This window comes from Pipra filicauda, unplaced genomic scaffold, assembly GCF_003945595.2.
Source record: "Pipra filicauda isolate LSUMZ 115617 unplaced genomic scaffold, ASM394559v2 scaffold345_size814242_pilon, whole genome shotgun sequence".
Taxonomy (NCBI): domain Eukaryota; kingdom Metazoa; phylum Chordata; class Aves; order Passeriformes; family Pipridae; genus Pipra; species Pipra filicauda.
In genome coordinates, this window is record NW_024104471.1 from 144,373 (window position 1) to 169,750 (window position 25,378).

Here is a 25,378-nt window from a genome sequence, read left to right on the forward strand (position 1 = left end):
TTGGGTTTTGCTTTCTTTGACTTGCTATGAATGGATTTCTTTGTTATCTGTGGATTTTTCTTGGAGTATTATGAAATTTACGACTTCTGTTCCAATTTGAATCAAAATAATACATTAAAAATAACAAAACTTTTATCCTTTATGGTGTGTGTATGGATTGTAGTTGTGTTGAGAGTGTCAGCAAGATGGCTTTGGTTTGAGTTCTGCTGTTACTTTTACTTTTCACTCAAGGACCTCTGATAACTGTATTTTAAATCCCCCGGAGTTTTGGGGCTTTGTGCTGCAGTTTGGCTACTGGCTTATTAGTTTTAGTATAACCTCTTAAAATAGTATTTATTTTGCCTGTAGACTAGAATGGCCTGCTCATTTTATCAGGGACAAAATTTGTGGTCCAGAATACATTGCAAAAAAAAAAAAAATCAGATATTTGGTTTTGAGGTTTATATTAGAATATGTTCTTTGACCTTGTCTTGACCACATTGGGTTTTCCATTTTGAAGTTCTGGAATTGTTGACTGAGAATGGAAGAAAATCAGTATTAACACTGTGCCATCAATATACTTAAGAGTACTTTTGTCTTATGCTCAGGATGTGGCCCAAATTCAGAAATCCACTGAGGTTTGTGATCTTAGAAGGCTCTGGTATCTGGATTTAGGTTTTTTTCCTTAACAGTCTGATAAAGGCCCAGAACGTTAGGCAAACGTGCTGTCCTAGAAAACATTATACTGTGCTTTTAATCTATACCCAGTTTACTAGGGCTTAGAAGTTTCTATTACAAAATAGTGTTGTCTTCTCCCTGTTTTTATAGAGTTTCTCCTGTTTCTCTTATTTGAAGATATTTTTTGGCTGCAATGGCCAAACCAGCCTCTGAATATTGCAGTTTATTTTAGAAACCTGTCAAGTCAGGCTCAGTGACTTCTTAGAGGGAGTTGTCACATAAAAACATTAGAGTTGCTGGAAGTGCTCTGTAATTAAAGAATATTCTGTTTAAAATGTTGTCAAATGCTTGCTGTGCAGTTTGGGTCCAAATTCTAGAAGTACTGGAAGTTATTCATATTTTAGAAATACAAGGCCAGTAATTTGATCTTCCTATTCTAAACAGGAAGACATAAATAAGAGCAAAGAGTTTATGCTAGCTTGGGTTTGTGCTGGGATTTTCCGTTTCATCTCTGTTAGAAACTCTAGGGCTTTTATATAAATATATTTATCCCTGTCTGAGACATGTGCAACTTGGTCAGCTTGTCTGTCCAGGAAAGAGTCTGCAGTAAGATGGGTATTTCCCTGTTGTGGCATTTTAAAATCTAGTTCAGTCTGTTTAAGATATCCCAGCTGGCAATAAAGAGATCTCAATTACTGTACTTGGCATTATTTGCTGAATGAGGTAATTCCTGTCCTAATTTCTCTGACTTGACCATGAGACTCTTCCATAGCAAATGCCTGCTTTATTTTCTTAGCTGGAGTAGCTCATTTGTGACTCTAATGCTTTTGTCATTGTCAAGAATAAGATGATGAGGAGGGAAAAAAACAGCAGAGGAGAAAATTACAGCAGTCAGCTGTTATGGAAACTGATTTTTCCACATTCCCATTCCTGGTGGAAATTATCAGCTGACCATCTTAGAGCAAATTTTAGCGACTCTGTCCAGCTGATGCCACTGTGCAAGTTTTCTGACTGTATCCTTCATCTGTATGTCCCTCCCAAGAATTCTGGGCTGACTGATGAAGTTTTGGAGACTTTCAAGCATCTGTGTGGGAAATGCCGCTGTTCGGGGGTAGCATCACCAGAGAGACTTTCTGGTACTTTGGCAGGACAAAAATCAAAATTCCATGGCCAAAAAGAATTATCTGGTGCCCAGCAATTTGCTTTATCATGACACATGAATCCTTTGCAACATCCAGTGACAGCTGGATGAATTTGGACGGGAGTTTTGATGATGATTTAAGCTGGATTGATATGGACAATGTAGCCTCTATCAACTCTCCACCTCTTTCCCAGCTAAGCATTTCCCTGTGTGTGTCCTGTCCCTCTGTTCCATAGGGGCAGATGTGTTAGGGCAAAGATACTGAACTGGGGAATCTGCTGGGACTCAAGGCTGGCTTTTCCCACGAAGATTGATTTGGGATTACTGAGACCATACAACTTGTGACTTCATAAACGTTTCTGCTTTTGTAGGTTAGGAAACAGCAGAGCTCACGGAATGAGTAGTCCTGAAAGGCAGGTGGGAGAGGCAGTAAGTGTGAAGAGTGCTGTTTTAAACGTGTTACACTGCAGCCTTGATGTGGAAGCAGAGGCTTTGTGGCAGAATATTTTTGGATTAAGCTGTGTTGGGTCATTTCTTTCATAAATCTACATAAAAATTTGATTAAAGAAAACTGGCTTTGATAATAAAACCCAGAAGCCAGAAAAACGAGTGACTTTTTACTTTAATCTCTGGAGCTATACAGGGGAGCTTTTCAATATTTATTGCGCCATTTTTTTTGAAAAATTCTGTTTTCTAACAAGCAATAGTAACTCAGTTAGCCCTCTGACCCTTTTCCCTTTCCCCTCACTGGCCCATATGCTCCTGGGTTTCCAGATGAACAAATATAGAAGTGTTTCAGATACGCAAATCTCCCAGGAGCTCCTTCACCACGGTCACCTGACTGTGCCAGAGCTGAACACTTGTGTGTCCAAGTTGTTGTCAAACTGATAATTTATCTGAAATGAGCAGAGGCCCAGCAATGCCTCCAATTAGACTTGCCAGGAAATCTGGAGGAAATGGAATAGAGGGAAGAGACTGAATGGAAGAAGATTTTTCTTTTCCAAGATCACTATTTGCACTCCCTTTTTAGGAGGGGACCTGTCTGTTTACTAAAAGAAAAATAATAAAAAAATCTTGATTTGCTGTTTAAGAATGGTTCTCATCTGGCTGTAAGTTTGTCTCCATGTTCTGTTTTTGGAAGCAAAACTCTCTAAAATCTACCCAGGCTTCCCCTTAAGGAAATACTGGCACCTTAATTCTTGATGTTCCTGTCAAATAGCTCTTTAGGAGAATTGTCCTTGTGTTCAGTGACATGAAAAGCTTTCTGTATGACTGTAATGTGAACTTCTTAAAAAGATTTACTAAAACTTTTGAACTTAATTTGGGAATACAGATGGAAAGTAAGAAGAAGTTTAAGTCAGCGGTTAACAGGAGAATCCATACCTTCTGCTTAAAATGAATTGACCTAATTTTTTTTCTTAGAGCACATAAACACTAGTAAGGACCAAATAGTAGCACATCTTGGAAAGAGGCAGGACCAAAAAAAAAATCCTCCTTGTAAAAAAAAGTAAGGAAAAAAATGCCTGTTGGTATCTCATTAGAGACCTAAGTAATGTTGTAGCATTATTATTGTGTAATGATTATTATTCAATCTTCTATGATTTTTGAGGTCCCTTTAAATGCTTAAGTCAATGTTGGAGAGTTCTGAGTGCTTTTTAGACAAAATAATTGTGCTTTTTAGAGCAGGATTTGCTCAGGCAAGAGGTTAAGCCTCCATGGTTTCATTCATGGTGTGCTGTAGAACTTGTGTAATGTACTTCCTTTGACACAGATTTCAGATGCCAACTTCTTATTTTTTAAAACAAATATTGGTCACTCATCCAACTTGTCCTCTAGTTTTAGGATTTTTCTGTGCTTTGCTAGTTCCCTGTAGCCCCAAACATACTGACATGATGATGTTCCTTGACAAACCTGAAAAAGTACCAGTTTCTGTTACTTGCCAATGAAACCTATTTTTCCATTTTTCTGCTGAATTTTGCTGGGTGACTTCGGAAAACTTGGTAACCAGTGTCTCGACTGGTCCCTGGTTTTTTTGTGTGTGTGTGTCTGTAAATAAAACTCACCCTTAAAATTTCCTTTGTGTGGCTTTTTGTCCTTTTGTCTCAGTTCTGTGAGTGCTTTGTTTGCTTTTTTGTGTGTGTCTATATGTGTGGTTTGTGGTGATGACAATGTTTTGGAACCATGCTGTGTTGGCAACCGGCTCAGAGAATAATACTGGTGCAAGTTCTCAGGTTTGCCTGTAGGAGTGGCTGGCAGGTGGATTTCAAAGACTTTCAGGAAGCAAAAAAGAAAATTTCCTGCCCTTCCAACACCTGGAAAAATCTCAATGGACTAACAGGTTTCTACTTAAAGAAACACTAGGGATAAATACAGTTAACTTTGCCCTTTCTAGCAAACCTAATTGCATGTTGTAGTGAAGCACCACAGTTTTCCACCTCCAAATACAACCCAGCATATCCTCTTTAACTCCTCCCTATGACGTGGTTTGGCTGAGTCTTTGTTTGGCAACAGCATGTGGGTTTCTCTTCAATCATTCTTCATGATGTAGTTCTGTATTTTCCACACATCCTTCCAGGAGTGTACTCCTCAGAATTACTTCCACATGTGAGCTTTTCATTGCCTTCCACCCTTCAAAGGCGTGCTCTCCTAGTTCCTGGTGGCTTCTTGTGTTGTTGTGTTCTGCTTATCTTCAGAGTTTTCACGTTGCTATTTTTCAGGCTGTAAACATCAGTCATCTCAGTGCAATTATATTTGATGGTTTTATTGCCATTCCAATATGGAGCAATGTTTCCTAAGCATGACTTCCCTGCATGTTGAATAGCATTCATCCAGCTCCTTTCTTGACTGTGCTCCCGTGTATTGGAGGTGGATTAAACTTTGGTGTTGATAAAACAGCCTTCTATAAAAGGGGTAAATGTATTCAAAAGAGCAGCTCACCAACAAAATAAGTGCTTTTCAGACTGTTTCTTGAATCCTTCTGTTGCCCTGTGGACTTCGTGGGCTTATTCTTGCTGTAACATCCTCTAGGAAGTTGACCTGTGTGCTCGTGTTCAGGTGTGTTTGAGAGGTAAGTTATATGGACACTTGCTGGTGAGTTTGTCATCTCTGCCCCTCCATTGTATAGTGCTGGCACTTGTTTGACCTCCTGAATCACCTCACTGTGATCTACTCAGACTTGTAGCTTTTTTTTTTTTTTTAAATTACCTTTTTATAGGATTAGTTCTAATCTATTTTGGGGCTCTGAAAAGCTCACTGTGGGTTTTGTAAGCGCCAGTGCTGTATGGGAGTGCACAGCTGAATGCTGAAGGCAGGAGGTTAACAACTCTTGCAGTTACAAAGGGCAACTGATAAACTAATAAAACTAGTAAAAAAGTGTGAATTCTGCCACATGAGTCTCCCAAAGAAGAGTCTGTGCTGCGCTGTAAAAATTCATGTAGCCACATCTTAAATAAACTGTCGAACTGGTTCATACAGTTGCTGTGTGTGATCTAAGCAAGGATTAGTCAGCAGCCTTGTTTCTGGCCATTTCAACTTTCAGCTTGACTTTGATGTTACATCAGTCAGGTTCTGTATCCTGTGATGGCAGAAGAGACTCTTGCTGGTGGGAGAGTCAAGGGGCACAGGCTGGTCTGTGATCACTCCAGCAGGCTGTGTGAGAAATCCATGTGCCATTTCTAACACTCGTGTTCCTTTATATCATCCTTACAAGAGGAAGTGACTGAGGGTGGGAGGGCTTTGTTGACTGGCAGTTCCCAGGGCAGCGTTGGAGAGGGAGACAAAAGAATTTGTGGCTTGGTAAACAAGGATATGGAGCTGGATTCAAAGGTAGGTTGACCTATGTATGATGTTAATTATGTCATAACTTTAATACTTTCCTGGTCTTGATAAAGTGTTAATAGAAAACTGAAGAGAGTTCAAGGAATGAGCTCTTTTGCAAACATAAACTTGCAATGTGAAATGAACGGAACAAAACTAAACTTAGTTAAACAAGGAGAAAGCAATTTACTGGATTGATCCTTCAACCAATGACCCTGATAAGGATATCTGGTAGGAGAAAATGAAATGAGGTTTATTAGCTGATAGATGACCTAGTGCAACTCAGGCTAGAAGGGTTGGAAATTATGAACAAGAGGAACTAAGCTTTGGAACAGGGAAGGTGGGAGGCGGGTAACAGATTCTTGTAACGTATCACTTCTTCCAGGATATCTTTCTAAAGTAAACTTTGGCCTGAATTACAGCGTATCAGTTTGTTCTATAAAGCAGCAGATGAGGTTGCCTCCTGTTGCAGCAGAGGAGATCAGAACATGTGGTTGTGAAAGGGAACAGATATGCATGAATCCGATATCGGTATTAAGGTAAAACTTACCTACTTATCTCTGTGACACACTGTGTTTGAGCAGAAGGAAGCGAAAGGACATACAGCTTGTACCACTCTGGGAAGGAGAGGGAGGGTCAGAAAGACTCATAGCAGAGAGAGGGCTATCTATAGAGGCTCTTGCAGCAAAACAACTTAAAAATTAAAAGGTTAAACGTACTACAGAGGATTCTCATGTTGTTATTCTGTAAGGCATAGATACAACGTAATACCTAAGAGTTTTGTTCAGCAATGCTAAAAAGCAAAGCAAAACCTCACTTTTGGTCTGTAATCTTAATAATTGAAGGCAGCAAAACATAACACTTCTTTATTTTGAAATAAGAATGTCAAGTTTTAGTACCAAGGATTTGTATGAGGAGATAATTTCAAGCACTGCTACTTGAGGGAGGCAAAAGAGGACAAGAAACCTGAGGAGCTGGTACTCATATTTGGGGAAACAAAGATGTATTAATTTAACATGAAGATAATGAGAGGACATTTACATTTGTCAGTTAAGTTATTCAAAGTAAATATTTTCAGTTTAGTCAGTTACTTCAGAATTTATTGAATATAAATTTAAGCTTGTACATGTAGAGGCAAAGAATAAATTCAGTGCATATGGAAGAGGAGACAGAACCCTTGAAGACAGCTGAAGAGGCTCTAGCAGATTTTCTTTAAAAAACATGGCACTTGAGCACCAGATGAGCGACTGAGAAAAAAACACATACAAAAAGGATATGTAATTCTCTGTTCAAGTCAGGGCAAGATAGTGCATGAGACTGTAAACCATGTTCTGAAGTGAACGTTGCAGAAAAATAGGAAAAAAGCAAAAAATATTTATATCTGCTGTGTAGCGTGTGAGCCTCTGAAATATGTGATTCTCTTCTGTTCTAAGCATATTTGCCTAGTTGGGTTTTTCCTTATGTGTAATCAAAGGTCAAAGGCTGGACCTTGGAGGTCTTTTCCAACCATAATGGTTCTATGACCTGGAACAGTTTCCCTTCTTTGCTGGCTCCTTTGGCCTCTTTTAAGAAGATAATTGTTAGCTCTAGTTGATGATTTGAAATTCAATTTCCTACTGTAGTAAAGACTTGAGGTGAGTGGAGAAGCGTGTGTATGAACTGAAGTGCTTGGCGAGGTGAGGCAGGGACTGCCACTCCGGGTGTTTGTTTTGGGTGGTTTGTGCCTGCTGACTTTTCCGTGGCTCCCCGTTCAGCACTATTGTTTCTGGGTGCTGCATGGGAACTCAGCTGTCTAAACTGGATTTGAAATTCCACTTATGGAAGTTGGTTTTTATCAGAAAGGCTATTTTTTCTGATAAGCTGAGCTTTTACACTGGCCTTGCTAAACTCCTAATGTGTACTGACTCAGTTTAAATGTTCCACCTGGTGCTGAGTGGTGTTACAGTGGTAACTGCAAGTGGGTTAACTTAAACCAGAAGGGACTTAGAAGGGTTTTTTGAGGATGTTGTGTATTTTACACTTTCCCTATGGGCATTCCATGTATATCATACTTGTAAGTAGAAGTTTCTCTGAATGCTTAGCAAAAGAACATTATCTCAATTTCTAATACTGAAAGAAGGCAAGAGTGACCATTGTGTGCCATAACAAAGACCCAGTTCCTGTAGAGTCCTGTCTGGAGCAGGGCTGTGAGTGGCTCCTGATGAAGAGTTAGGATTAGGGCCAACAGTTACTTTCAGCTCAGGGACTTCCCAAGCCAGATCTGGTGGTAACCCTCAGCAGAATTCCTGTCCATGAACTGGTCCTACCTCTGCAGAAACCACATGGACTTCCAGCCTTCCTGTTATCTGGCAGGGAGTTTCCACAGCCTTCCACCTCATGTGTGAAGAACTGTGTTGTTTTGAGCCTTTCAGCCAAGCTTTGTTGGATGTCCCTGTGACATTTGATGATTTTGTAGACCTTGGTCCTCTCGCTTTTCTAAGTTGAAGAGTACCAGCTCACTTCATTGTTCCTTAAGCAGAACTCATTGCCTGTCTTGTTCTGCTGGGTGAAACTAGAAAGTTTTCCATTTTCTAATAAATTTATTTGCTGGGGATTTGTTGGATGATATCCAAGCCATCCTCTGTACTGTTCAGGAGCTGTAAATAATTATGAGCATTTGTAAGTGGTAACTAAGGGACTGCATTATTAATATTTGGCACAAGTCTCCTACTTGCGGAAATAAGATCATCTAAACCTACTTAAATCTTTTTTGTGTTGGCATGTGGACTGTCTAGTGATCCTTTCTAGGTCCACTGGGACCAGGATGCGTGGGTCGTGGAATGTTCTCTTTTGGAATAAAACAATGGGTTGGAAAAACTTCTGGTTGCAACTGTTAGTCAGATGTCCCTTGGTTCTGTTTTGTATCCTCTCTTCCTTAGGAGGGGAAGGGGGATGTTGCATGGGTGGATCTTTGATCCAATCACAAGCAATCATTTTTAAAAAAAAATCAAACCTGCAGCCTTCATTTTTATGAAGAGTCCTTTTGTGGTATGTGTGGCTGTGGTTTATTGTGGTGGGACTCCTCAATTGCCCGTGTTTTGCCTTGACAGGATTTTTTATCTCTTGTTTTTTGTGTGTGGGTTACACACTGTTCTTCCCCACTTGTATTTCCATTTTTTTTTAACAGTCAAGATGTCTGCATAGCATAAGGACCCTATTAAGTGAATTCCTGGTGTTCCCTGATCATTCCTCTGCCTTTAGTAAGGGCTGTCATGATTTGGGAAGGTAAAACATAATAGTACTCATTCAAACTTGTCTGTTGATTTAAGTTAAAAATCATAGATTTAAAAGCCTCTCTGGAAAAATGCAAGTCCGAGGCTTGCATCCAGCTGTATCTCTGGCAGCCAAATGTCTCAGGTTTGGAAATCTGGTGGCTCTCAACATCAGCACTGATATATAGATGCATGAAAAAGGACTATGTTGTATCAGCCATTTCTGTAAAGGGCTTTCCTACTGCTGTAGGCCTTTCTCAGGAAAATAAAGCTTACACTCCCACTGAAGCAGTGACTGCAGAGTGGATAGAAATACTCCTCCACTGTGTCTGTGTGCTCACAACTTGTCATTCACAAAAGAGCAAACTCCTGAGCAGTGAAAATGTCACAGTGCAGGTGCGGATCAGTGGAAAGGTTTCAGCACACCTTGTCTTGCTCAAACCATGGCGGGATTTGGATGTTGAAAACAAATCCTGCAGGAGTGCTGTAAATATCTTGAAAGTGCAGAAGGGCTGTGACAGGGGTATTTTAACCACCTACTGTTGTTGAAAGGGACTGTTCTACCCTATCCCCTCTTCTGACACGTCTCATCCCTTTGCTTTGAGCTGCTCCTGGGTATCATCTGACCTTTCAGCAAGAGGGTTGAGATTTCTAACCCCCCAGAAGACATTGCTTTCTGTCAAGTTTTTATTCAGCCTGATGAATTCAACACACTCTGTACAAACAGGCTCCGGGGACTCCGGAAAAGTCTCTGCTGGAAGGGAAATGTGGGGGAAGAGTGACAAGAGAAGGAAAAAAGGGATAAAGCCTTCTCTTTGGCACTAAGATGTTACATCAGCTGTTCTGTGGAACTTTGCTGGGAGGTTTTTAACAGCATCTTCTGCTTATCCTGAGCTAGACAAATGCAACTTTCTCAAAGCCATATAGCTGTTACTGAGGTCCTTGCCAGTGTGCACATGAATGTAAAAGACAGGAAATGTTCTGCATGGTTTCTCCCCGAGCGATCACTTGATTTGCTCCACCAAGTCTTACTGTGAATGCTGTAATTTGAAAGCCTCAGAAACAAAAATGTCCTACATGCTGTGTTTAGGGAAGTGCACATTGTGGAGTGTCTGGGGCTCACCTTGGAGATGTCACATTGCACAGAAATTCCAGTTTACTCAAGAGAGGAGGAAACATAAAAAGTAGCTAGTGCTGTAGTAGAAGGATGTCACTCTAGAGTTCACTGTATGGTGCGATGACACATCTAACTTTACTTTTAATGTCCTGTTAAAGGACTTCTTTGAGTTGTGATTTTGGTTTCACGGTCACTGGAAGCTGGTGGACATCTGATGTGGGACTGCAGGGAGCTGTCCTGCTATTCTGCAGCAGTGCTAAGAACTGCTGTGGGCTGGATGGGGAGTCATCAGCTACAGCAATTCTGCTCACAATGTGCTGTATCAATATCAGTGCTGGCCCGTGGGCTCTGGGGAGCTTGCCCTGCTTCTCATATCCACCACTGCTGCAGTTCCAAGTGCTTTGTGTGACTCTCTGAGGAGCAGAGTATCGAATAATGCCCCAGTGTGAGCTGTCATAGCTCGGAAACGCTGCCTTCCTCAGCCTCAGCAGCAAACAGCTCATTTAAAAACCCGGATATCAGGCGTGGGGGAGGTTGTTACTTCAACAGGACTGATAATGGCATGTGTACCTTTTCATCATATTTGTGGCTTTGCGTGTTTTCTATAGAACATACGAGGGCTAAATTGTCGCAGTGTCACAGTTTTCTGTGGTTTGATTTGGATTTAACTGGCAAACAGTGTGACTTCAGGAAACCAACCCACTGAGCTTATTTATGTCAGTGTTTATTGTTGCTCCACCAGCAAAGGGACTCCAGGTGCAGGGTGAGGTGATTTCCATGAGTGGGTGCGGGGAGAGGTTATTTTCTAAAAACCTGAAATCCGTAAATAATTTTAAATTGTAAATTCTTCTATTTCCACACATTAACTTTGTTGACTTAATACATACAGTAGCTATGCCATCTTTATATGTTCTTTGGATTTCTTTTTTTTTTTAGCAGATTCCTCTATGCTCAACAAAAAGCTGTCATACCCTACTATCAAAAAACCAGTGCTGTATTGGGAGAACGAAAATTAAGCTGAGCCTCTAACGTGGTACTGAAATAGTCTTAAGGAAGAAATATTGATGTTCCTATGGGTGTGATGCATATGTGTTTGACAGCTGATTTTGTGTGAAGTCCAAAAAAGCTTTTAAGAAAACCAGTGGGGAAAAAGGAACCTGCCAGTAATATGTGGGCTAGAGGCAGCTGGAGTGAGGAATACCCCAACTTGATTCCAGGCAGAGTGAGAGTATCTTCCTTTTCCCAGGGCTTGCTTTTGGATGGAAAGGGAAGTGACAGCCTGTTGGCTTTTCTTTGTTGGGCTGGCGGTGTTGGGGCAGCTCCTTCCAGGCAGACATGGAATTCAGCAGGACCAGAGGGAGTCTGCAAAAACTGGAAATGAAAGTATCAGCTATAAATAGAGCCACCTATAAGTAGAACCAACCTCCTTGTGACATTTCTGCCCTTTTGTGTCAGTGTTTTGTTCCCTGAAGATACAAAGTATTTGGTTGTACTTTGGCAGTAGATCTCTGAATGAAAGGCCTTACATGTGCCAAGTGCCTTTGGATTTGTGTAGTAATAATGTGACTGGAAAACAGAATCAACTTAAAGCAGTATCTCTAAGAGTATTTGGATTCAGCTCAAAACAAAGCTCGGGAAACTGGGATTGTCACCTTAATAAATGCACTTCAGAGGCTAAAAGAAGTGTGCAGTGGTTCAACCTATTCAGCTGAGAAATGGCTAACATCCCATAATGCATAAACTTTAAAAGTCAAGTGAGAAAATATTACTTGTGTAGTATTAGTCATGCCAGGGCTTGAATATCCTGTCTAGTTTGGATGTCTACAATGCTCCAGTAAGAGGAGGGGAGAAGAAAAGTGAAAACCTGGCGGCAGCCAAGAAGGATTTGGTGACGGGAAGCTGGAGTATCTAATGAAGGACAAAAATAGTGCTTTGGCTGTGAGAAGAGTGAATCGAGTTAAAGCTTGTTCCCACTTGAAAAATTTACATCTAGACATCCTATTGCAGGTTATATTAAAGTACAAGCAGTAATTATAAGGTTGAGGAAGAAGCCCTGGATGGGATTCCGTGGTGTGCCAAGTCACTGCTGGGACTGGGTGGGTGTTAGAGTGGGATCTGACACAGAGCTTCTACCTTCGGGGAAGTGTTTTGCTAAACTGCTGTTTCACATGGATACCTTTTAAAAGGTGCATTTCTTAGAACTTCTGAGAGGATTTTGCCTTCCTGCCATTGAAAGACAACTTTGGAGATTATGAACCACGGGAAGTGAGGATGTAGGAGCTTCACTGAACTGTAGTAAGGAAGTTAAAGTGCCCAGATCATATCACAGTTATACTTACAATGAACAGTTGGGCTTTGGGACATTTATTCATCAGCTTTAGATATTTAACTGCGTGAAACGTACTTATTCATTTTGGGTAACTGAAGGGTTAAGATATCTTTAAAACTTGTATCTGAAGTATCTGTCTGCTAGAAACTGGTGCTCATATTTAGGAGTCGGATGAAATCTGGAAACAGAAAACTGCATGTTTTGGACTGCAAGTGCAAAAAGTGGGCATTCCCAGCTGTGAGTTCCAGATGTGCTGATTTTTAACTTCCCGCTGTTGGTGTGACATGAGGAGTGAGTTAAAGAGCTTACCTACTCGTTATCTTGTGTGCTTCTCCTGCTCCAGAAACGTCAGTCCAAGTTGTGTACAGTCCTCTTACGCAGAAATTTCTAATCTTGTAAAAATTCTGCCTTTGAAGGCAGCTTTACAGTGCAGCACAAGATAAGACATTTTGTTGACAGATCAGAAGTAATGTGTACAACTTGGGAGACTTCACAGAACCACTGGCTCCTCAACTGAGAAGGTTTTGTTGTTTTTTGGGTTTGGGTGTGTGTTTCCGATCAAAGCGTGCTGGAAGTACATGAGCTACTGAAGAAATCAACAATAACTTTGATTAGGGTTTTACTTTGAAGCCCATTAATGCTGGATAATTGATTTACTTGCATGGTAGGATAGATTTCCCTCTGTCTTTCACACACCCCCAGCCTCCCACCCCCTCCAAAACCCTTGGGGATGGCATAGGGTTGATGAGCAAGGATTGCATTCCGTGGTTGTGAAACAGTATGTCCTTCATGCATTGGAGGCTGGACCTGGCTTGGAAACTCAAAACTTCAGCTAAGTTTGTATTTCAGTAATTGAGGGAGGAGACTTCATTTGTTGTGTTTGTTTTTTTTTTTCTTTTTTTTTTTTTCTTTTAGCTGTGGGTCTGTCATTACTAAAAGAACAATTGATTTTGATGTTCAATGAGTTGAGTTAGATAACTGGCCCAAAAGACTTAAAATTTCTGTTGTCTGTAAATTTTGAGTCTTCTCATCTTCCCCAGTGTTGAAAATATAATACCTTGTTTCTTCCCACACATACACAAAATCTTCTGAAGGATTGGAATAAATGAGAATTAAATGCAACACCCTAACATAGATGTTATGAACTTACTTTACCAGCATTTAACATCAGTGGACCCTGTTTTTAATTAAAATCTAATTTTTACATTTTTAAAGTAAAATGTAATGTAATTTTAATGTAAAATGTAATTTTATAGAGAGATATATTTATATTTATAGATCTATTTATATAGATATAGATAAAACTTATATTACAGAAATTCTGGGGTGCTGTACTGAACAAAATTTCTGAAGCATTTTCTTAAAATATGTTGGTTTGGGCTTGTTGGGTTTTTTAAATAATTAAAACACTTCTGAAATTGAACTCAGTTCTTTTCCTACAAGCAGCTGTTCTCAGAGTAACTGATTTTTATTCCATTTTGGTCGTATCTGTTTCCAATAAAATCAGTCTGGATGTTTTTGATAATAGGACCTGTTGAAATAAGACATCCAGAGGCATGAAGGAGTGTTCTGACTGAGAGTGGATCTTTGATAGTCAGACCTGGGTGTAATTCTTGGTGTAGTTTTTCTTACTCTTCGCAGGAGCTCGGCTGTTACCTTACGCAGGTTGCGTGGCAGCCCTCCATGATGTATCCATCTTGACATTTGAGATTAAATATCAACATGTGTTCCTAGAATACCTGTGGTGTTCTCAGTGTGTCTGTAAAATGTCACATGGCACCCAGTGAAATGTTTGCAGAGCTCTGAGGAGAACTCAGTGGTTCCTGCTCCAAGCAGAGACGTCTGAAGCGCTGGTTAATCTCACTCCGTCCACTGTGGCTGAGCTTAGGAATTCCTTCAGCACCAGTACAGTTGTACCCAGTATCTGTGCTGTGAGGACTAGTATTTGTTACTCCCAGAAGCCTGTAGAGGGGCTACAGTTTGCTTTATGTGTAGAAATTTCAGAAATCCCTTCAAACCTGGTCTTCCAAGAAAGGCAGGTCCCTTTTTGTTTTCCCCGTGGAAGCAGTTTCTTGAAACCTGAGGAGTGCGTGTACTGGCGGATTGATCATTGAAGCAGGCCAAATTCCTTTGCTTACAGCAACATGTTAGCACTGATTTCCAAGTGTGTGCATCACCACCTCTTCACAAGGGCTTGATTAGTTCCCTTGTGATGTTTCCTTTTGATGGCTGCCCAAAATGAAATATGTGAACAGGCCAACATAAGCTCACTTCAAAGAAAGAGAGCTCAAAGAGTCTAATCTTGGCTGACGAGAAGCTTACACCAGATCAAGCTTTCAATAATGGTTGCAAACTAGCAAGCTTTGTAGAAACACTCTTGCAGCTGGGATTCACTGTGTAGGTGCAGAGGCAAACAGCCTTGAGATGTGAGAGGAAATGGAATCCCCTGTGTCTGAGGGTCAGCTGGGCAGTCAGGATGCTGGTTCTTACGAAGGCTCAGCCTCCAGATGTGGTGGCTGTTCCGTAGCATCGTGTGTTAGACCTTTAGCTGTACCACCAGAGGTAAACACCGGTCCCCTGCGAGGGAGGGAAATGCTTCATCCGTGGCACAGACAAGGTGGTCTGAACAGGTTTGATTCCTGGAAGGGACATGAGTTGTCTTTGGATTTGTTCCAGTTTTCATCTACTGTGAAGATGGTCCATATCTCCGTTCTTGAGGCCTTCCCGTGGGACTGGATCAGCCTTGAAGGACACATTTATCTGAGCATGAGCTGGGTTTTTTGAAGGTTGTTAAATCTGTTCTCTTTCAAGAAACATTCTGTTTTCCTTTCCTTCCATGCTGTCTGAAGCTCCATACTTAGAGGTGCAGACAATCCAGCTCCAGGGAGGAATGACTAATACACCTCATGAGCGTGCTGCCAACCAGGGGCATCTCTACAGACCAGAGGAAAGAGTCACCAAGAGCCTTATAAAGAACCTTAAGAAGTTAACAAAGGGAAATGTCAAGTCCTGCACCTAGTGAGGAAAAACCCCATGTCCCACTACAGGTTAGGGACCGACCAGCTGGAAAACGGCTTGGCAGAAAAGATCTTGGTGGTTCATGAGCTGGCAGTGATGCCTTTGCAGCAAAGAAGGCCAACAACCTCCTGGATTGCTTTAGGAGTCGTGTTGCCAGCAGGCTGAGGGGAGTGATCCTTCCCATTTACTGGGCACTGCTGAGACACTTCTGTGTTCTGGATCTAGTTCTGAGCTCCCCAGTGCAAGAGAAGGTTGTTTTAGTTACCACTTATCCTTGGTTTTGAGACAACAGAGAAGTCCTTTGTTAAAATAGCTGGAAGTAAAAGTTTTAGGTACTTTCCCTTATAAACAAGGAGATACAGGAACTGAGGCCCCTCTTGATCTGGAATTCTCAGTGTTCTGAGAACGAGATAAAATGCAGCATATTGTCCTGTGGCTCCATTGCCACTCTGACAGTCTGGAAAACTGTGAGTTGATGCCATGAGATGGCCTGTTCCATCTTTTCTCAGAGATGCTGCTGATGAACAGGCGTTTTCGGTGTGGGGGAGCACATGGACTGTATATTGATCTATTGAGAGACTGCATGTGGAGTTTATCTTCTGTTCCTTGGAGACTTTTCCCCCCTATGTCAAAATTGTTTATCTTGTAGCTTTGTGGCTCTTTTAGATTCACGGGCTTCTTCCCTCCAGCCTTCTACTTTTTCCTTGGGAAACATGGAGAGCAGCTGTTGGAAGACAGAGTGCTTTGAGCAGTCTCTGCCTTCCCCAGAGCAGGGTATTCCTCTTGTGAGGGGCTGAGGGAGCTGCAGGAGGATTTTGTATCGCTACTCTGTGTGTGTGGTGGGGTCGAAACATGAGCTACTGATCTCAGGAGGAGTTCCAGAGCTCAGATGTGGATCACAGGGTGCCAGGGGCTGGTGAACATACTGATGAATGAGTGGTAAAAGGGTGACCTCAACAAGCAAACCAGGGTAAAACCACTTCTTTGCCCTAGAGAGTGAGGTGAGATGTATCTGCATGTGAGAGGAAGCCACAGGGCTTTTTGTCTTCTGGGAGTACAGAGTGTTCTTGCAAATAGTATTGGGGAGCTCAAGGAACATAAATGTGCCATTAAAACAAAACAGTATCAATGTATTTGGAAAATACGAAGTATTTTGACAGCTGCTCCTTAAGGACTGAAGGAAAAGGAAAATACCACTGCTTTAGTTCAAAGATCTTCCAATGATTCCTAGGGAGTATTCCATAATAAAGATTCTGATGTAGGAACTGCTTGTTACTTGCAGCAGCCATGCCCACATATGTCTGTCTGCATCTTGAAATCATCACAGCGACTCTTGCAGCCGAAATCTCCCCCATTTTTGAGTCCGTGAGCATCTGGAGCCTCCAGACTTCTGCAGCACCTCTTGAAGTGCTGTTAGTGAAGATAAATAACCAGTTTAGTACTAGTTTGTGCTGTGACAGTGAACTCCAGCGATGGAATGCTGCTGTGAAGGGAAGTTGATGATTTCCTCTCCGTAGCTGTTTTTGCTTCAGTCCTTACACGCAGGGACAATGAGTATCTTCTCAATTGCTTCTTCAGGAAACCACACCACGGTTTTCCTCTGCCGCTGCGAAATGGTGCTTTTTAAGTGCGAGACATTTCTGATTCATGAAGTTATGAATTGCATCTCTCGTACAAGAATATGTTGGAGGTAGATGACTCTTGCCCGGGGGAACCAAAACTGATGGGCCTTGTGTAAAGAGGTCTTGACTCCCGGGTGGGTGCTTGGCACATGTAGTTGACCTACTTTAGCTCTGACCTTGATTTGCTCAGAGGTGTTTATGTACTCGTGATCAGCTTTGCTGCATGATTAAGCTGGTCACGTGTTATCTAACTTTTTTTTTTTAAATGAGGGATGAACAGTAAGATTTCTTTTTACTGTCTCATTAGCCCTGTTGCAGGAGATTGGAGAAAGATGGAATGCAAGGAAGGGGAATCCCGAAGGAAGTAGAGTCCCAAACAGGCTGTAGAGAGAAACTGTCATGAGATGCAATGACAAAATATCGTTTGATTCTCATCTACAGAAGAATTTAATCAGGAAGTGGACTACATGGCAATTTTTCAAGTAGGTCTCTGGAGTACTTTGGCAACAGGCTTGGCATCATAAATGGAAGATTTGAACTTTGCTTATATAGATATGGGTAACTTTTGCATTCCTTCTCATAGAGAGTTTTTTTAGCCATTGAACATCAAGCAGCTGGAGGCTGAAAAGACAGTAAAATATTCAATTTTTCAGAATTTTAAGAGAGCCTTGCAACAAAACACTTCTCTGAACTGTTCACTATTTAGTGGGGCATGCTGATTTTTGCTCTGATCATTGGGTTGACATTTTCTTAACTTTAAACCTCATTTCAAGAGACATGCATTGTTCTTAGCTCCTGTAATGCTGAAATGTAGGACTGTGATTGTTAGAACTGGGATGAGCACTTGGGACATGGTAGAGAAAGGACTGACTGGAAAACAAATTGAGAATTCTGCTTTTTATATGTGGGTTTTTGTTTTTTTTCTTAAATGGTCAAGACTTAGAATAGCTGCTTTGAAACTATCAAAATAGACAGTTATAGTTTAAAACAGCAGCACAGTTGAATGGATACTTAATTTCAAGATCTTTCTTTTCTATGAAACTGATTTGAAATTTTTGTTTGAGATGAACAACAATTTTTTTTTTTTTAGCATTACTGCACAGTGACTTGTGCAGTGTTCTGATTATGAAGCTAAAATGCTGACTGTTGCAGGCAGTCTTAAAGGGAAAGGACTGTGTTAAACTTACAAATCCTCCCCCCCCCTTTTTTAATTTGGTAATTTCAACTCATCCCAACCTTTTGTCTGGGTGGTCCATGAAATATAAAGCAGTAAAATGTGAGTTCAACAGGTTCTCTCACATATAGAGGTGTTCAGAAACTTGTGAAAGTTAATTGTGGGTGGTTGGGTCAGAAATTTCAGGAAGTACTTGTTTCTAGCATTGTGCAGTGCTTGGGGTTTGTGTCAGGTTCCAAGAGGGATTCATAAGTTGTTTGCTGTGGCAGTGCTCTTACCACTGGATTCACAGGGCTTAGCCAGGGGCCACACTAAGTTTAGCTGTAACTAATTTCTGCACATCAAATGAGGCTGGAGATAATGTTTTTGGGTCTAAACCAAGCACAGAGAAATGGCCAGTGACTGTGGTTTAACTGGTAAAGCAAGATGCAGTAATCTCATACCCCACAGTAACATAATCGTGTCTAAAGCTGTTGGGCTGCTTTGGGTAAGAGGAACAAAGCAGACAACAAGGAAAGGCTGACACGGGGAGAAAGCAGGGCCTGGTCTACAAGTAACTGTATGAGTGTGAAAGAAAGCCTTGTAAAGCAAGTGTGATTATGGATTCAATGGCAGTTTATGATTTGACTTAAATTTGTACTGATTTGGCTTTTGTCAGTGATCTTCTGCTTTGGCCTCTTAACATGCATGAACCAACATGCCTAGACATTCTCAAAAATGGAAAAGGAGGTTGTTTGGGAAAGGACCACAGAGAAGTTGTTGGGTGAGATGGATGATGTGCCCCCAGGAGAGTTTGGAAGCTCTGCTTCTAGTACAACAGTGATCCTGTTCAGAAGTTGGTGGTATGAAGGCAATGACTTGCCTGACCTTAGACTGAAGAGCTGCAATCCTGACTTATTACCATAATAGGACCAGTGAATTAGATAATTTTTACTTGTGAATGTCTGAATTTGCTATTCTGGCAGCACTGGAGAAAATGACATCACATGATTTTGGATTTTGTGAGGTTTCTGTTGGCTTATAACTCATAGCCTGTCTCTATGTGTGATTGAGTAAAATTGGTTATAATTTGGTCATGTTGACAGAACACTGGTTGTTTGACTTGTGAGCTTCTGAGAGTGTCGTGGGAGCTGCTTGTTCTGTGTAATTGGGAAGTTCTACTGTTGTCACAGGTTGGAAGGGCAGTCAGGATGTTCACAGGTGCATTAACCAGAAAACAATGTACTCAATAGACCTGCAAAGTTTTTTTGCAGGAGGAAGACGTAGAACAGTTTTTAAGTCTTCCATAGTAAGTTTTGCTGAAAAACTTGTTTTGTGACAGCAATCTGGAAAGGAAGGGCAACCACCTGCAGCCCAACCACTAGGTTTACAGTATAGCTGGGAAACACATTTAACGACTTGAGTTGTAGTATGGGCTGTGGATTTTATGTAAAACTTGAAGCTTGCAGAATAGAACAGTACTTAACCCCTGTCCTTCAAAAATGCCAACTGCTGTTACAGTGGAAAACAAAACAGTAAGTCAAGCCCAAACTGTCTTACTGCTTTGGCCACCTTAAAATAAGGCAGTCAGGAGGGAAGGGATAAGTCTATCTTTTGCACTGTGACAGCAGTTTAAGTTGTTCTGGCATCATCTGACAACAGATGTGTTCGTGACTGTGAGTGTGTGATCCTTGATTATGAGCAGAGGGGGTTTATGCAAAGACCAAAGAATTGATAAGCAGGGCCCAAATGGAAGTGATGCTGAAGAGATTCCTTTTGTTCCACACCTTGGTCCGTTGGAGACACACATCCCAACATCTAACCCTCTTGCTGGATGGGTAAAGCTTCCACATTTTATAAGGAAATGAGTATTTTATCCTTGAGTAGGAAACATGTGTCGCTGTTGTAAACTGTGTCTAAAACATTTGTTCTAAACAAGCTTGTTTTGAAGGTGGTTTTTAAGCTTGTTGGTTTCCCTCCCATTCAGGTTTTTGAGAGTATTTGACCAGCAGAATATGAGGCATGGAAGAGTTCTAAGGTGATCAGCTGCTTTGGGCTGAGCATCATCATCTTTGTTCAAGTGGATCTAGGCTTCCAAGACAGGCCTTCAGGTAAAAACTCTTCTGTTTCACAGTTGATGCTATTTAGAAATGAACTTTTCACAGGGGTTTCTTCCAACAATATAATTATTTGCAGTCTAGAGGATTTAAAGAGTCTATGTTTTGGATAAAAGAGCCAATTAGATTAATTTACACTTTTAACTAGTCTTCTTAGACCGTCATTGGGTTATTAGGATTTTTATTTGTGGGATCTACTGTGATGAAGGTGTTTGATTTCTATGGAAATCTAAATTCTGTTCCACAAAATTCAGGGGAATTATAACTTTTAAAGCTTGTGAACTTTGATAATATGATCTTCAAATGGAGACTAAAACTAGTGTTCCCAGTCAGCAATATTTCTGTTAGGTAGAAATAATTGGCTGGCCAGTTAAAATAAGAGTAAACCTGGTTTGGTTAAAGATCACGCTGACAGTTCTTTAAAAACAATTGTGTGGAGCGACATGTTTTGAGAATGGTCATGGTTTGTGTGCAATATTCAATACACTGGTATATGGAAAAGGAGAAATTGCCTATTACCAGTTTTATGGCAAAAGGAAATAACAGAAACTGTGATTTTCTCAGTTTTTAAGAATGCTAAGTTTGAGAGAACTTTTTTTTTGATTAAAAATGTGAGTTTCTGCCTATATTAATGCAGTGGTTTTTTGGTGGGTTTCTTGTGTTTGTTTTTTTTTCCCCTAATGTTAGACAGTCCAATGGCAGACCAAAGGATGGACATATCTTCTACAATTAGTGACTTTATGTCACCAGACCCTGCTGACTTGATCTCCAGTTCCCTTAGCACTTCAGGAATGGATTGTAATAGGAAAAGAAAGGGAAGCTCTACTGATTATCAGTAAGTTGGATTTCTCTTGATTTAGCTCTGCTAAAAAGAGGTGGTAACACAACAATACAGTGTGGGAGGCTATAGTAATATTTATAGCAATTTTTAAATAACCTTTTCTTGACAACCTGCCTTAAAGGTTTCAATAAAGAAAAAAGCTGCTATGCACTAAGAGGACAGTTCAGTATTTAATAATTAAAATAAAGCTGTCATCTCAGTGCAGCTGGAATGGAGGGCTATCAGATGGGGTAAGGCTAAGGAGAAAAGCACTTGGCTGATGGGGGGGTGGAATTAGTGCTGATGAAAAGTACAGTGTAAAGGTTGATTATACTGACCATTGACATAGGAAAAAAATGTCTGACTAGTGGAAGGGGAAGGTAATAAATTTGTTGAAAAGCAGAAGCAAAACTAGGAGTTGTTCCTTTTCTTCACCTATTTTTTGCCTATTTAGTCACTTCCTATCAGTGTGCTGCCAGCCTTTGCCTGATGAAACTATTTTGGTCCCTCAGTCAAATATGAATCTGAATAGTCTCTGGTTTAAGGCATTAGAGCTGCCTTTCATTTAATCAACTGGTTTAATCTTGTGTTGGTTCTCGACTGTGGGCTATTAATCCTGACACAATAAAAACCTGATTTCTTCTCAGTCAGTGGTAGAATGTGGCTTTATTTCAAGAAAGCTGCTTTCTCATTAAGGGAAGCTTGCTAATAACAGTGCTCAGAAGCACTCTCCAAGCCATAGCTTCTCTCCTGGGGCAGGTGTTTGACATAAAAAGAAATGCCACCAACTCTGCTTTAGGTAGTGAAGGTTGTAGTAGAGTTTGCCAGATTTCCTAGTGTGCAATATCTCCTGCACTAGGAACACCAAAACCAACCTACTTACTCCAAGTCACTGTACAAACCTCCTGTGTGTTGTAACTTAACAAAGCCTGGCTGCAGGGTAGCTTGGGAATGGACACATCCATTATTCATATGGCCACAGAGTCTGGTTTTATGTAACTCAGCACAAATTTTATCACTGTGGGCTTTGGAGTGTTGGCAGTTCTTTTTACACGGAGGGGCAGAATTTTTAATTCATGCCAAGCATGACAATTAAGAATTAGATTCCTTGTGTGTAGGACTTCTTTTTAGGAGACCTTATGCACAAAACTTTATGCACTTTTTAAAGGCCACAAATGCACTGCATATGTACCTTCTCTAACGTGCCTTTAGTCTTCTTGAAAAGTACATGAGTCCCTCCAGTTTAATTGACCACTACAAAATTCAGTGAACAGCCTCGATCTTACCAACTTCCTCTTCTCTAGAAAAAGGATTTCTCCATCTTTATTCCTCTGGGTAGGAAGCATTGCTCAAGTCCTCTTTTCCAAAAGACAGCTTGCTCTTGTAAGTTATAATTCTGCCCTTTAGGTTTTGTGTGCTTTTTTTTTTTTTAAATATGTGAAAACACTGTTTCCTTGAATCCTCAGTGAAGTAAGTTTACAACAGCTGTTGTCATACCACAGTTCATGTTGTGTTGAAAAGGAAATGGTGGCCAGTAAATGTTCTTTTTTTGAAGTAGAACTTAAGGTAGATTACCTTGATACCTCTTGCTATATGGATGGATGGATGGATAAATGCTCAGAAATGCTACTGTTCAGCTTTTGCTGCCTGTTAACAATTTATTTTAAATAAATTTTCCCAATGTACCAGTGAAGCCAGGGAGTAAAGAAAGCAGAACCCAACTGTTTTAGTGTGGTTCTTTGTTCACCTCTCAGGTACAAGCAAATGTATTGATCAGCTGCACTTCCAGCTCTCTTTTAATTCTTTCTCCTGCAACTCCTCCAGGAAAATTCCTGCCCAGCCTATTGCTGTCACTTCAGCAAAGGCTATTCTCCACTGTGTTCTGTTTCAGTCAAATGCTACAATCCAAGACCTCATGCCCAGGTCTACAAACAGTTCATTTTTTTTCGTGGGACTAATGTTTTCAACTGAAATAATATATGATAAGAAAACACACTATCCTGATGCATTTGTAACTTACCTTGTGCCTCTTTTAGATTTTGCTTTCTGGGTTTTTTTTAAGGCTAAAATGAATTTTGTTACAACAAGCATCCTGAAGCTAAAGGGGGTATCACAAGTGCTGTTTAATTTAGTTTAATTGAGTGCTTTGAGCCAGTGGCTCACACAGTAACTCAGGGGTGCAGATGGAGACATGAAGAAAACATTGAGCGTTATTCAAACTTCTTTTTAAAGCTAATCACAAATATAACTGATCTAAGAGTGCAGTGAATAATATATGAAACACTACCGTGTTTCTTTTTAAGAAGGCTTATGTCCACTGTTGAATAAGAATAACTAGCGTGTTAGTGGCTGAAATGAGAAGACTTTTTCATAAGGCTTTTATAAAACATAGCCTCTTATCATGGTAAAGCTCAGTGGTATTTCAGGTCACTTTACAGGCTTGAAGTGATTCCAGCAGTTAGTGTGCAGTAGAAATTCTGTTTGATCTCCTTATGATACGATAAAGTCTGTGTAAAGTTCAGGCTTGGGACTTCAGTACTGACTGAAGCAAAATGTGCATCTGTCCTGCTGGACAAGAATCATCAAAAACTGAGAAACTTGGGATACTTTATTTTTATTTTTATGTTTTATTTCTGGCCTTAGAGTCCTCTGAAATCCCATTTATCTAACCACAAGGACAACACGCACAAAGCACAGATCTTTCCTTTCTGAAGATGAAACAATATCTCAATGATTTGCATAACATAATTTAGGTTAGTTGTTTTACTAGTTTTTCCACATTAAGTGTCATCAACTATGCTATCTTTTCTTAAATAGCAGAATTATTCTTTCAGGAAGTAGATTAATTTGAGCAAGCTCATTTCTTTAGAATACTGCTATTGTCCTGTTTTCATTGTGCTTTTCATTTCAAATAGAATATGAATTATTAGCTTGAGCATTTCAGCAGAAAATGTAAGACATTATTCTTATTTCCCATGTATGGTGTACTCTATTTTTCTTTCTTTTCAGACTCGATGGCTTTCCTTTTGAGTAAGTATAAATATTTTAGTAATTGGTTTCACTGGAAAAAGATGCTCAGCGTTTTTCCTTGCCTTTCCCTTCCACTTACTTAAAATTTGCAGGTAAAAATTAAAGCAGAATGAGCCAGGCCTAAGAGAGTCCACTTAAGCACAGTTGTACAGATTTATATAAATCAAAACATTCTCTTCCTACTTATTTTGTCTAACCAAAGACACGCAGTCATAGGCATTCAACTTTTTTTACCACATACAGCTGGGAAAACTTACGCTTTCCTCTTCTGCTTATTTCTGTGCATATGGTTACAGTATTTCCGTTCTTCATGCCTCCTTCCTTTTTTTCTTTCATGTTGAAAGAAAAGCAAGCTGAAAGTTGTACCAGTTTAAAATGTGCCTGCTTAGTTTCAGAGTCTTCCGCTCTCTCCGTGCACATTTGGCCATCTCCAGTGGTTTGTTGGTCTAGATTATAACCATCTTCTATCCCCAAATCAGCTACCATGAGGCAAACTGGGGTGTAGAACACACAGCACAAAGCAATTTAGGGCAATTTGTGAATTTAATGCAAGGCATTTTGATAACTGCCTCTGGTCCAACTTGTAAATGCAAGGTGGTAGAGCTAGTGCTGATGAAGGCTTAAAAATAACTGCTTTGATATGTCCTTTTTTCCCCCCCTCCAGTTAACTGAAAAATATTTTTATAACAGATGATATCTTTGAACTGCAGCATGTTTTACTGTCAAACACATCAAACTGTGCCATTTAGTTAGTTCTGAAGGAGACACAACTAATTTAAGAAAATGCTTTAATATTACAAAAACCACACAACTTTATGTCGCTTTTGTATTCTTATCTTTGTATTTGTGGTTTAAAGATGACAGCAATACTTTATTCTAATGTTATGATGGTTTGATGACTGCTCTGCTAATCCTGCTGAATTTGTGATGTGTTGCTTTGCTCTGTTTCTGCAGGGAAGGTATGGATACAGATAAAGATGACCAACATGGAAGGTACTGGTGATACAGTCACTGAAATGTTAGTTCCACAGTACTGACACAGGATCCTGTCTGTGGATTCCTGTTCTCAGTGTCACTGTGGTCATGTGTCCCAAATTATTTCTTGGCTGGGATAAAGACATGAGATTGTCAAGCAAAGTAAAACAGACAAGCAAAAAAAAAAACCAAACCCCAAACTTTGAGACACAGTATTATAAATATTGTTCTTTCTCTAGAAAAGTTAGATACATATTCAGATTCTAAACAACTGATTTTAATGAGGATCAGTAGTTATGTAAGATGCATTAAAAGAATTGGGTTGAGTGATT

The 25,378-nt window shown here is 40.3% G+C and overlaps 1 protein-coding gene across 7 annotated transcripts in view; it reads left to right on the forward strand.

Annotated features, from left to right (window-relative positions):
• The window catches only part of ARNTL (aryl hydrocarbon receptor nuclear translocator like), a 51,797-nt gene that overhangs the window by 5,338 nt on the left and 21,081 nt on the right, over positions 1-25,378 (forward strand). For 2 of the 7 annotated variants that reach the window (XM_039384304.1, XM_039384305.1), the window contains exons 2-5: positions 20,092-20,215; positions 20,909-21,056; positions 24,051-24,071; positions 25,026-25,064. In XM_039384304.1, the coding sequence (XP_039240238.1) occupies positions 20,917-21,056; positions 24,051-24,071; positions 25,026-25,064 (200 nt within the window). In that variant the 5' untranslated portion in view covers positions 20,092-20,215; positions 20,909-20,916. Of the gene's footprint in view, positions 1-17,129; positions 17,434-20,091; positions 20,216-20,908; positions 21,057-24,050; positions 24,072-25,025; positions 25,065-25,378 lie in introns of those variants that run through there. The other 5 variants (XM_027714538.2, XM_027714540.2, XM_027714537.2 and 2 more) reach the window with 4 other exon arrangements.